This window comes from Lepidochelys kempii, chromosome 1, assembly GCF_965140285.1.
Source record: "Lepidochelys kempii isolate rLepKem1 chromosome 1, rLepKem1.hap1, whole genome shotgun sequence".
Classification (NCBI taxonomy): Eukaryota; Metazoa; Chordata; order Testudines; family Cheloniidae; genus Lepidochelys; species Lepidochelys kempii.
In genome coordinates, this window is record NC_136380.1 from 9,780,371 (window position 1) to 9,793,647 (window position 13,277).

At 53.6% G+C, this 13,277-nt stretch overlaps 1 protein-coding gene across 11 annotated transcripts in view; it reads left to right on the top strand.

The window, feature by feature from the left end:
- The window catches only part of ARAP1 (ArfGAP with RhoGAP domain, ankyrin repeat and PH domain 1), a 226,271-nt gene that overhangs the window by 134,206 nt on the left and 78,788 nt on the right, over positions 1–13,277 (top strand). For 10 of the 11 annotated variants that reach the window (XR_012157524.2, XR_012157517.2, XR_012157526.2 and 7 more), the window contains 2 exons: positions 3,563–3,633; positions 6,187–6,293. Coding sequence is in view for 3 of the 11 variants with exons in the window: in XM_073333741.2 (XP_073189842.1) it covers positions 3,563–3,633; positions 6,187–6,293 (178 nt within the window). In the remaining 8 variants the exon portion in view is untranslated. The remainder of the gene's footprint in view (positions 1–3,562; positions 3,634–6,186; positions 6,294–13,277) is intronic. The other variant, XR_012157536.2, reaches the window with a different exon arrangement.

Consider the following 13,277-nt stretch of genomic DNA (forward strand, 5'->3'; position numbering starts at 1 on the left):
TTAAACTCTCTGCGAATTAGTTAAGCTCTGGGTTTGCACTGGGATAATGGGGATTATCATTAAATTCACAGGCCTGCCTCGCACCAGCTGTGTAGCGTTCGGGGTGTGCCGGGGGGCAGTTTAGTCTTTTGCTGCTTTGGAAACCCTCTGTCACTAGAGAGGAGAGGGGTCTCAGCTGTGGGGCCTAGAAAGGGGCTTCTTTATTGAGGCTGCTGGACACACCCAGGTCTTCTGGCTCCCATACTGACAGACGGAGGCTATGCTGCCCTGTGTGGCTGCACAGGGTCTCCCTACATCCTGGCCTGGAGTGAGCAGTCATGGAAGCAATGGCTCAGAACGCTGCATGCTGCAGAGGAAATATGGCAGCAGCTGTAACTGGGTATCCGTGCCCCTTCTGCATTGCCGAAGGAGCCTGGTCGTAGTTCTCTCCCGAAATCGGGCGTCCCAACAAACTCCTACCCCAGGAGAAGAGGCAGCTGGTTCTCTGTGTGCATATAAAGCAGGGGTGGGCAAACTTTTTGCCCCGAGGGCCACATCGGCTTTGCGAACTGTAGGAGGGACAGGTAGGGAAGGCGATGCCCCCCAAACAGCCTGGCCCCTGCCCCCGCCCCCTATTCACCCCCTCCCACTTCCTGCCCCCTGACTGCCCCCCTCAGAACCCCTGACCCATCCAACTCCCCCTGCTCCTTGTCCCCGACCGCCCCCTCCTGGGACCCCACCCCCATCCAACCCCCCTGCTCCCTGTCCCCTGACTGCCCCGACCCCTCTCCACACCCCTGCCCCCTGACAGGCCCTCCGGGACTCCCATGCCTATCCAACTGCCCCTGTCCCCTAACCACCCCCCCCGAACCTCCGCCCCATCCAACCGCTGCCCCCTGACTGCCCCCCGGGACCTCCTGCCCCTTATCTAACCCCCCCTTCCCGCTTCCCACCCCATTACCATGCTGCTCAGAGTGGTAGGACTGGCTTATTGGAAAGCTTGGGAGGTGGGCGGGCGCAAGTCGTGCTATCCGCACGGCGGCATAGCGCCAGGGGAGGGGCCGGGGGCTAGCCTCCCCAGCTGGGAGCTCAAGGGCTGGGCAGGACGGTCCCATGGGCCGGATGTGGCCCGTGGGCTGTAGTTTGCCCACCTCTGATATAAAGTCACGGAGACATTCCGTTTCCATATCACCTTTCACCCCAGAGTGCTTTATAGTCTGCCTGTACTGGGATCACTCAGCAAGCGCAGAAATGCAGCCACCTCTGGGGTGGGAAGCATCAGCCACTCTGCAATAGCTGCACGGGTAGCAGCGTAAGATAACTACGCGAATATGTACCTAGAGCCCCAGGCAGGATTGTGCCTGGGTGACTAGCCTGTGCCACCGGCCATGGCCCAGCAGCTATCCTGCTGTTTTGATCTCTGTCATACCTAGCTCGGGTAGGCGGACTTGTGCTGCATTCACACCTCGCATTGCTATGTAGACTCACCTGAGGAGGGGTAATTAAGGGGGGTTCCTCCTATGAAACCGACAGGGAGGCTGGAGCCATTGCATGCTCTGGAATTTGGCACATATGCCCATGCTCGGCAAAGACAGCCACGGGCTCTTTCAGGACCGCAGGTGGTCAGGGCCTTGTTTTTACAGCTCATTTGTTCAAATGCTTGAATCTAAATAGTGCTTCATGCCTTGGGTGTTCCAAAAAGAAATAAATCAGGGAGCTCTCTTCCAGCCTCGAGTATCCCAAGGTCCCAGGAGAAATTCCCCGCCTTCAGAGGCTGGGGTACTGGGAGACACAGTCTTACCAAGCCTGGCTGTCTTACCAAGGGACAGATTTGATACATAACCTCATACGTAGTTAGCTTTGCCAGAAAGCAGCCACACCTGCCTCTAGACTCCGGATGACCACATAGCAGTGTTTAACACTGGCAGTTAGCACCCTGGTTCCTATAAAGGTTAAATAAATGGCCCATTTTGTTTTCCTCCCCTGACTCTTACCTCCCTCCTGTTTCTGAATGGAGCCTTTGATTCATTGCACTGGATGATTAGTGCTCACCTGTAGGAGATGCAGCCCCTTACGATTTCTCCCTGCAGCTCCAGCCCTGACTTCAACGCTCCGTCAAACACTAGCTCAGCATCCGATGAAGTGAGCTGTAGCCCACGAAAGCTCATGCTCAAATAAATTGGTTAGTCTCTAAGGGGCCACAAGTCCTCCTTTTCTTTTTGCGAATACAGACTAACACGGCTGCTACTCTGAAACCTAGCTCAGCATATTACCAGAGAAAAAACTCCTTTCAAAATCACTCTAGAAACACAAACTCCTCTGGAAAAAAACAACAAAAAAGGAACCAACAGAATGTACCACTACCCTTTCTCATGGTCTCGTCCTTCCATAACCTCGCCTCCGTGACGGCTGTCTGTCATTCCTTTGCTGTGCTCTGTCTAATTTAGGCTTCAATATTGCAGTCCTCAGACAAAACGCCCTGACGCCTGATTTCAGGTTCAGGCTCTTAGGAGAGGGATTCAAATGATGTATTAACGGGCGTGTCGTACGTAAGACACGGGAGGTCATTGTCCGGCTCGACTCAGCACTGGTGAGGCCCCAGCTGGAGAACTGTGTCCAGTTCTGGGGGCCGCACTTTAGGGAGGATGGGGACAAACTGGAGAGAGTCCAGAGGACAGCAACAAAAATGATCAAAGGTTTAGAAAACCTGAGCTTCGGGAAGGTTAAAAAAACTGGACACGTTTAGTTTTGAGAAAAGACAACTGAGGGGGGACCCGAGAACAGTCTTCAAATCTGTTAAGGGCCGTTCTAAAGAGACGGGGATCAATTGTTCTCCATGTCCACTGAAGGTCGGACAAGAAGCAATGGGCTTAATTTGCAGCCAGGGAGATTTAGGCCAGATATTAGGAAAAACTTTCTAACTCTCAGGGGAGTTAAACTCTGGAACAGGCTTCCAAAGGAGGTTGTAGAATCCCCTCACTGGAGGTTTGTAAGACCAGGTTGGACAAACCCCTGTCAGGGCCGGTCTAGGTTTGCTTGGCCCTACCTCAGCGCAGGGAGCTGGAAATGATAACCTCTCGAGGTCCCTCCAGTACAACAATTCTGCGATCTTGTGATGTGTAAAGCCCCTGGGTGCTGTGGGAATCAGAGGGGATATGAGCGAGGCATTGCCAGATAGCAAAAAGCAGAGTGCGCTGGATGACAGCTGTTGCAGTGTGTGACCTTTAGAAGCCGTTCATAGAAAGCCTTTCCCCAGTCTAGTGTCATTCATGGAAGGGTCTTGGCGTGCTTGACAAAATTAGCCTAATTTTACAGATGGGGAAACTGAGGCATAGAGAGGCGAAGTGTCACCCAGGGAGTCTGTAGCAGAGCCATGAAGCTCAAACCACCTGAATCCCACTTGGGTGCCCTCCCCCAGGACAATGTTGCCTCTTGCAGTGAGAGTTGTGTTTCTGCCTGGCTGGGTGTGGGAGCAGGCACAAGAAAGTGGTTGACGGGAGCACAGCAATCTCGGGGTGCCTGCTCCCTGAACCCCCTTTCGACTGAACAATGTTTCTCAGCCTCCCTTTGTATCTCTTCGCAGACAACTCTGACTATGAAGAACCCCCGTGGGAGGAGGAATTGGCAGCTGCCACGGGAGAAATGAGTGACAAGGTTGGCTCATAATACGGCGCAGCGTGTCCGGGCTTTCCGGCTCTCTCAGCGGGTCGGTCTGTCTGTCTGGCCTGTCTTCCGTTTTAAAAGACAAGAAGAGAGAAAATGGCCCCAATGTTGTATGGAAAGGAGGTGGGGGGTGGGGTGGAAAAATCAGATGATCCCAGTAACTTTAGACCGTGGCATTCATTCCAGAGGGCCAGAGAGTGTCCAGGACTCGGACGCTCACTGCTGAAATGCAACCAAGTCTGGCATGGAACGCAGCAGCTGTTAACGGCACACAGCAACACTGCACAGTGCTTTAGGACAGGAAGTGAAGAAGAACGCTGCATCTAATTGAAACTGTAGGGGGATGTGAGGGAGGCAGAACGTTGTTACCCAAATTTTGTCCGTGGTACAGGGGATAGTGCCTGTCTAACGCTCCTACCAGTGACAGGGTGAGTTAGGACGTGAAGGGGCTTGGGTTGCTTTTGGGACGTGAGAGCAGAAATGCCGCTTTCGGGGACAACCCTGAAGAGCATGAGGCCCGGTTCTGCCTTTGACTGGCCACAGCTGATTCATATGTTTCAATTCTGTCTGTTCTAACAGCAGCCCCGTGGGCTCTCGAGCTGCAAATCAGAGGCAGTGCTGAGGGGTGCCAGGCTCCCAGAGCCGGTGACAGTAAGAGGAGCCCAGGGCCATACGCAGACCAAATTGCCCCAAATTTTCTGGTGCCCTACACAGCTGCATGCTGCTCCAGAGGCCAGCCTGATCCCCCAGCCAGCTGAGCTGGCCAGGAAAGCTGCCCCTGCCCCAGCCCCACTCCACCTCTTCCCCAAAGCATCCGCTCCAGCCCTGCCCCCACTCCACCCCTTCCCTAAAGCCCCTGCTCTGCCCCCACCCTGCCTCTTCTCACCCCTGCTCTGCCACAACCCTGCCTTCACTCTACCCCTTCCCCCTGAGCTACGTCCCGGGGGACTGCAGCAGGGGTCAGGCCTGACCCCGCACTCACCCGGCGGTGGGAAGTGGAGTGACCCAGCCACGCTGCCAGTGAGTGCTGGGGCGGCAGTTCCCCACAACCCCCCAAGTCTGGGAGCCAGGGGAGGGGAGCGGAGCAGGCTGGGGCCGGGTCGCTCCACTTCCCGCCACCCCGTGAGTGTGGGGTCGGACCCACCCTGCAATCACCGGGCGGCAGGAAGTGGAGTGACCCGGCCCCAACCCACTCCGCTCCTCCGGCTTGTGCTGGGGGGCGGTTTCCCCCTTGCCCCCCAAGCCATAAACCTGCTCCTGCCCCCCACAGACATTGGGGCGCAGCCCCCCTCCCACGGAGGACTAAGAATGCCCCCGCCGCTGCAGAGGCCTGGGGCCAGCCGCCCCTCCCCATATCTATAGATGGCCCTGGAGGAGCCTAAATCCCTCTGAGGATCTGCGCCTAGGTTCTGGAATAAATGCACCCTCAGTTCAATGTGAGCTGCCTCTGGTGTAGTGATCCTCAGTTTGTGGTGGTGGGCTGTGGGCTGTGGACATTTGTGCTGAGCTGGGCTGCTTGTGTGTGTCCGTGTCTTTGTCTGTGCACGCTCCTCTCCGCCGGAGAGGAAATGCAGAACTTTTCACCAAAACCCAACGCAGCAATTTTGATTTCTGGAAATAAAGTGCCCAACGGCCAACCTCTACCTCCAGCTGCACTTCCCTGTACTGTGAGGGCGGTGCATACTCCTCTGAGGGCAGAAGAGCTAGGACGTTGGAGGGGGGCCATCAGTTACAGACACTGGCCTCTCCTCTCCAGGGGCTTGGGTTCAGGAATCACATGCTGTGAGTTTGGTCTCCAGCTAGACCCATCACTGCCTGTAATCGCAGTCTAGCACGACTGGCCTTCTCTGTCCAAGAGAGGCCCAGGGCTGGAATAGCAAGGGGTGCTGCAAGTCGGGATTGGTGAGTATTGGCAAAGCTGGGTGGGGACCCAGGACTGGCGTAGCAGAGGGGCTGCAGGTCAGGAGTTGGGGGCATCTGCAGAGCTGGGTGGGAGAAGCTTGCACATCCTCTGCCCCTCCCAGGCCTGGCTTTTCCTTAGCACCAAATTCACGCCAATGAAGGAAGTAAACATGAGTCACTCCCGGAGGCCACACGTGAACCCATGGCGTGCACTGTCTCTCTCTCTGAGTGGATCCTGGCCGCGCTGAGGACGTTCCCCACGTTGTGTGTCTGAGGAGCTGGCTGGGAGGGGCGCATCCCTGTGCGAGTGTGCTGGGGTGGGGTGGGGTTTGTGCTCACAATGGCCCCGTCTCCTCCCTTTCCCTCCCCATTTGGGCTGGCTAGTCCCCCAGAGGACTCAGCCTCGCCCGTCAGCTGGACCACTTGGAGGAACCCAGGTTATTACGCAGGCAGCTGGCCTGCGGCTGGGACCCGAGTTAGCGAGGTGCTAATGCAGGCTCAGGTCTGTCTGCATGAGCTGCAACGTGGGCAGAGCACGCAGGGGTGTGGGACTGCTTCATCCCGGCTGCACCGGCCAGCCCCGCTGACAGCAGGGACAGAAATGGCTGTTGCACGTCACCCTCCCTGTCTCTGTCTCTGCAGGACGATGCCGAGACCATGAGGGGGAGGCCATGCCCGGAGCGAGTCAACAGCTTGTTCAGCGAGGACGAGCTCATTGAAGACTATTACGACCAGCCGCCGGCTGCCAAGTAGGGACCGCCTCTGCCATCCCCTTCTCCTCCTCCTCCTACGTGTGTGCATGTGTCCTCCCCCCTTCTGTGCTGCCCCTGCTGTGGTGAATTATGGAGTCAGTGAAGGACTGATCAGGTGGCTGACAGCAGCCTCGGAAGGGAGGCAGTGCTGAGCGTTACACATGCAGGCCCTAGGAGATCTAGCTTGGGCTGGCAGATCCTTGGCTACTTAAAAGCACCTCATTTCTCATGCGAGCTTGTTATATGCATTCCTTTGGGCCAGACACCGCTCTGAGTGATGCCTGTGTAAATCCAGAGCCACCCTTCTGAAGGGAGTGGAGTGACTCTGGATTTACCCTGGCATTGCTGAGAGCAGGATCATAAGTACATAATGGATCTGGCCCTTTGCATTTGATTTTACCCAAAGGACCCGGCCTGCCTTCGGCCTGTCCTACCACCAGGATCGCCACGGTGTCTGTCGCTGTGCCGATCTCTGCAGACTCTCCTGAGCAGCTCAGAGCCAGTCACCCTTCCGTCTCCACGCATCCCTCCCTCCCAAGCGGGCTCAGGCTGCTGGCCGCCCATTCAGCAGATCTGACCATAGGGACAGCAGAAGCCCTGGCCGGTGAGACCAAAACAGCTTGCTTGCCCTTGCTACCGAACTTGTTAGCTCTCCTGTTCTCTTTAATTTGGTTCAATTTAATTCATTTTGGAAGTGAATTCAGCTAAACCGAATTAAGGTCAATTAATTCAGAATAAGAGCACCCGCACAAGGATTTAATGCTGTTTAACCAATCCACTTGAAATTCACACCTTTAGAATCATAGAATCATAGAATATCAGGGTTGGAAGGGACCTCAGGAGGTCATCTAGTCCAACCCCCTGCTCGAAGCAGGACCAATTCCCAGTTAAATCATCCCAGCCAGGGCTTTGTCAAGCCTGACCTTAAAAACCTCTAAGGAAGGAGATTCTACCACCTCCCTAGGTAACGCATTCCAGTGTTTCACCACCCTCTTAGTGAAAAAGTTTTTCCTAATATCCAATCTAAACCTCCCCCACTGCAACTTGAGACCATTACTCCTCGTTCTGTCATCTGCTACCATTGAGAACAGTCTAGAGCCATCCTCTTTGGAACCCCCTTTCAGGTAGTTGAAAGCAGCTATCAAATCCCCCCTCATTCTTCTCTTCTGCAGGCTAAACAATCCCAGCTCCCTCAGCCTCTCCTCATAAGTCATGTGTTCCAGACCCCTAATCATTTTTGTTGCCCTTCGCTGGACTCTCTCCAATTTATCTACATCCTTCTTGTAGGTTGGGGCCCAAAACTGGACACAGTACTCCAGATGAGGCCTCACCAATGTCGAATAGAGGGGAACGATCACGTCCCTCAATCTGCTCGCTATGCCCCTACTTATACATCCCAAAATGCCATTGGCCTTCTTGGCAACAAGGGCACACTGCTGACTCATATCCAGCTTCTCGTCCACTGTCACCCCTACGTCCTTTTCCGCAGAACTGCTGCCTAGCCATTCGGTCCCTAGTCTGTAGCTGTGCATTGGGTTCTTCCGTCCTAAGTGCAGGACCCTGCACTTATCCTTATTGAACCTCATCAGATTTCTTTTGGCCCAATCCTCCAATTTGTCTAGGTCCCTCTGTATCCTATCCCTGCCCTCCAGCGTATCTACCACTCCTCCCAGTTTAGTATCATCCGCAAATTTGCTGAGAGTGCAATCCACACCATCCTCCAGATCATTTATGAAGATATTGAACAAAACCGGCCCCAGGACCGACCCTTGGGGCACTCCACTTGATACCGGCTGCCAACTAGACATGGAGCCATTGATCACTACCCGTTGAGCCCGACAATCTAGCCAGCTTTCTACCCACCTTGTAGTGCATTCATCCAGCCCATACTTCCTTAACTTGCTGACAAGAATACTGTGGGAGACCGTGTCAAAAGCTTTGCTAAAGTCAAGAAACAATACATCCACTGCTTTCCCTTCATCCACAGAACCAGTAATCTCATCATAAAAGGCGATTAGATTAGTCAGGCATGACCTTCCCTTGGTGAATCCATGCTGGCTGTTCCTGATCACTTTCCTCTCATGCAAGTGCTTCAGGATTGATTCTTTGAGGACCTGCTCCATGATTTTTCCAGGGACTGAGGTGAGGCTGACTGGCCTGTCGTTCCCCGGATCCTCCTTCTTCCCTTTTTTAAAGATTGGCACTACATTAGCCTTTTTCCAGTCATCCGGGACTTCCCCGGTTTGCCACGAGTTTTCAAAGATAATGGCCAATGGCTCTGCAATCACAGCCGCCAATTCCTTCAGCACTCTCGGATGCAACTCGTCCGGCCCATGGACTTGTGCACGTCCAGCTTTTCTAAATAGTCCCTAACCACCTCTATCTCCACAGAGGGCTGGCCATCTCTTCCGCATTTTGTGATGCCCAGCACAGCAGTCTGGGAGCTGACCTTGTTAGTGAAAACAGAGGCAATAGTTGATTTGGATTAACTTTCCTGAGGCCACGCCTACACCACAAATTTATATTGACTCAAGTGACGTCAGCATACAGCCACTGCAGTCAGTACGTTGTGTGTGTGTGTGTGCATACGTGGCTCCTTGTTTCACTGGAGTGTGTACTTACTCCGAGTGCCTGTATAGATGCAGAGTGTGGTGCACCATGGGTAGGTATCCCACTGTGCAACTTGCCACCATCCAGCGCTCTGTCTTTTGGGAAGTTTTGGCAATGCATGATGGGACCGAAATGTGTCGCACAGCAGTGACTGGGAGCATGGGGTCAACTTCCCAGTTTGCAAGGGTCTCCAACCCATAATGGCATCTGTATCCCATCATTTTTGCACCTTTCTTCAAAACCCAACAACCCTCACGGCCCTCCTTGCTGTCTGCCATCTCTGACAGAAGCAAGGAGCCTGTGCAGCTCTTCACCATTGTCACGAGCGTTGCAAGCACAGGATCTTGGAGTGTGTACAGAGCTGCAAGAAGAACCAAACGACTGGGGAACATGATGATTTCTTGGACAACAGATGGCTGTGGCACATAGCAAGAACCAATTCAAGGTTGTTGGGGGCATTCATGGAGCAGCTGCAGGCGGTGGAGTGCTGCTTCTGGGTCTGGGAAACAGACACTGCCTGGTAGGATCTCATTGTAATGCAGGTTTGGGATGACAAGCTGTGACTGCTGAACTTTCAGATGCACAAAGCTACATGCCTGGATCTGTGTGCCAGACTTGTCCCAGCTTGCCAGCACAGGGGCACCAACATAAGAGCTGCATTGACAGTGGAGAAGCGAATGGTGCTTGCACTGTGGGAACTTGCAATACCAGATTGCTCCTGGTCAGTCAGGAATCAATTTGGAGTTGGGAAATCCACCGTGGGGACCGCTGTCATGCAAGTGTGCAGGGCCATTAATTGCCTCCTGCCACGCAGGACTCTGACTCTGGACATCGTTTTGGGCCCCAACCTACAAGAAGGATGTGGATAAATTGGAGAGAGTCCAGCGAAGGGCAACAAAAATGATTCGGGGTCTGGAACACATGAGTTATGAGGAGAGGCTGAGGGAACTGGGATTGTTTAGTCTGCAGAAGAGAAGAATGAGGGGGGATTTGATAGCTGCTTTCAACTACCTGAGAGGTAGTTCCAGAGAGGATGGTTCTAGACTATTCTCAGTGGTGGAAGAGGACAGGACAAGGAGTAATGGTCTCAAGTTGCAGTGGGGGAGGTTTAGGTTGGATATTAGGATAAACTTTTTCACTAAGAGGGTGGTGAAACACTGGAATGCGTTGCCTAGGGAGGTGGTGGAAACTCCTTCCTTAGAAGTTTTTAAGGTCAGGCTTGACAAAGCCCTGGCTGGGATGATTTAATTGGGTATGGGTCCTGCTTTTGAGCAGGGTGTTGGACTAGATGACCTCCTGAGGTCCCTTCCAACCCTGATATTCTATGATTCTATGACTCTGTGCTATCTTGGCTCAACTCTAACCAGCTCACTAAGCCCGGATAGAGAACTTGATGCCAGAATCTGAAAAGCCTCTGTCACCGCTGGCAAACTTACCTCACGTGTCTGGAACAACAAGCTGCTGGCCCTGAATATCAGGCTTGTGGCCTCGGTACCCCCCTTTACGGCTGTGAAAACTGGGTCACAGGAGTGGAGATTGAACAGCTTCCAATCTAAGAAAAATCCTTGGAGTCACTTGGGACCAACGGATCATCAATAACGAGATCCTAGAGAGAACCAGCCTACAGTCTATGCAGACTACGCTGGACGCTCGCAGGCTTCGCTGGCTGGGACGCATGGAATGGGTCCCTACAAGCCTCTAGATCATCTGCTGAAGGCTGTGCTGTATGGCCAACTCAAGACCTGCCTGCGACGCAGAGCCAGGCCAAAGTCTGGTACAGCAACAAGGTCAGGCAAGGTCTCAAGAAATTCAGCATTCCTCCTGACAACTGGGAGAGGCCTGCTCACGTCCGCTCAGTCTGGACAAGACATGTCAAGGCTAGTGCAGTCATCGTGGAGAGACATCAGGAAGCAGAGTGTGCTCCAAGCACCATCTGGCGAGTCGACCTGTAGCCACTGTGGGAAGGTTTGCCGCTTGTGCATTGGGCTTTTCTCCCACACCACTGTCAAGGACCATTGACGGACTGGCTTTGTCGTATTTCCTTTCGTCTGTCAAGATGTTGGATGGTCACATAAGGCAGAGGTAGTGTGCTGATCCCTGACGCCATGTTAATGTGGAGGGAGGGTACAGGGAGGTCCTGATATTGAGTTCTCAACAGGCTGCAGAGGGAGGTGAGCCTGGGACTGTTGAATCTGCAGGTCCACCAGAGTCTGCAGCATCTGAAGGCCACAATGGCAGCAGATGAAGATAAAACACACAGAGGTATCACTGTCAGTGCGATCACGACAGAAAATGAAACGTAAGATGCTGAACTCACTCCCCTAAAGTTTTAAGCACTGCATTCTCACTTCTGCTTGGGATTTCCAGTCACAGCACGAGTCCTGGTGAGTATGGCTCACCAGGGGCTGGGGAAATGAGGAGGGAATTGCTCGGTTGCATGACTGCAGCAGTATGGGGCAAACAGCACTGAATACTGGCACCGTTTCCCTCAGGCATCGGTGGTTTCAGCTGATATCTCACTCCTGAAGGTCACAAAGGCAGTTCTGCCTGCACAGCCTCTTCTCCACACAGGCCCAGGAGATCCAGTATCTCCTGTCCACTCCCAGCAGGAGCGTGTCGGCAGCTGGCCAGCTGCACCCAACGGTGGAGAACTGCTGGGGGTGCGTGCCAAACCGGGCCACCAGGAAAAGGCATTTCAAAAATGTGCGGGGCTTTAAAGGGGCGGGGAGTTTCCGGTCTCCGTGACCCCTGGGCAGTGGAGTTTACAATGGTGACCACAGCGGTCCGCGCCGGGCATTGTGGGACAGCTGCTGAAGGACAGTTAGGGTCAACATAAGGAATGCAGTATCCACACATGCACCGCATTGAGCTGGGTGCATCGACTGGGACTGTACGCTGCTCTGCCACAGTACCTCCACCTCGCCGTGTAACCGGGCGCTTATGTCAGTGGGATACCAATTGAAGTGCAGGCCCACGCACACAGCTAGGCCGACATAAGCTGCCTTGTGTCGATCTAACTTTGTCACGTACACCAGGCCTGAGTTTCCCTGTGCAGACAAGCCCTAGGACACGCTGGCTTCTGTGTTGGCCCTGGACGTTTTACTAGATTTGGGTCAATACTGCAAAGAAGCCATCTCCGCCATGGAAAGCTCTCTTGTTTGCATGCTGCTAACCTGCTCCCGAGTGACTGGGGCTCGCAGGAGGCCTGCCCGGGGAGAGAGCGTGGTGTAGCTGTATGGGCCTGAACCCTAATGCCGGATGGGTGGGGGCAGCCATCCTATGCGTGTGTCCACATAGTGCTAGGCAAATCGACCCCAGTAAACAATCAGTGTCTGTCATCTAAACCCATCCCTTTCCTTAGGGGGAGGGTGGGCTCAGTGGTTAGAGTGTTTGCCAGAGACCTAGGTTCAATCCTCTGTTCTGTCCCTGTGTCTCCAAGTGCTTTGCAGAGGAGCAGTGTGGCTTGGGGGAGGTCTAGGTTGGATATTAGGAAACACTGTCTAGGAGGGTGGTGAAGCACTGCAATGGGTTACCTAGGGAGGTGGTGGAATCTCCAGCCTTAGAGGTTTTTAAGGCCGGCTTGACAAAGCCCTGGCTGGGATGATTTAGTGGGTGTTGGTCCTGCTTTGAGCAGGGGGTTGGACTAGATGGCCTCCTGAGGTCCCTTCCAACCCTGATATTCTGTGATTGTCCTAGGCCACGCCACTGGCCAGTGACAGGAATAGAACTCTGCTCTCCTGCATCTATTGTCCTGCCCGCTAGGCCTCACTGCTGCTCTCAAATCCGCACAATGAAAACCACAACCAAAGGAGAACGTTGCTTAGTTATATGCAGTGAGCAGGGGGAATCACTAAGAGGAGTAAAATAATTTCCCATTGCCCAAGTAATTTGTAGTCTTAATGGGCAACTGAGAGCAATTTCACATAATGAAATAGCAATTCATTTATTTGCTGGATGAATTTAGCTGGGAAACAATGTCTGGGTGTTCTCTGTAATTATAGATACTTCGTGTCCCTTTGGCTAAGCATTTACAGACAAGGAAATAATTCCCCAGAGTAAAACCTGTTGGAATGTCTGTCCGTGTGTCCCATGTCCGTCTAGACATGAGCCCGAGCTGCGAGGTTTGGATCTGGATTTAGAAGTCTGGATTCAGGTTGCTGGGCTGGTCCATTAAAGGGAAAGGGCCTGATGCAAAGCCCCACTGAAGTCAGTGGGAATCTGTCCCTGGACTTCCCAGGACTTTGGATCAGGCCCCTAGTAGCTAGTTGTGATGCTGGGCTTTGGGTGTAGGCGTCTCTGGAACTCAGTGGTGTGTGACACTCAAGGGTGTGGGGGAAGGAGGAGGGAGGCAAGTTGATGTGTTTGTGGGAG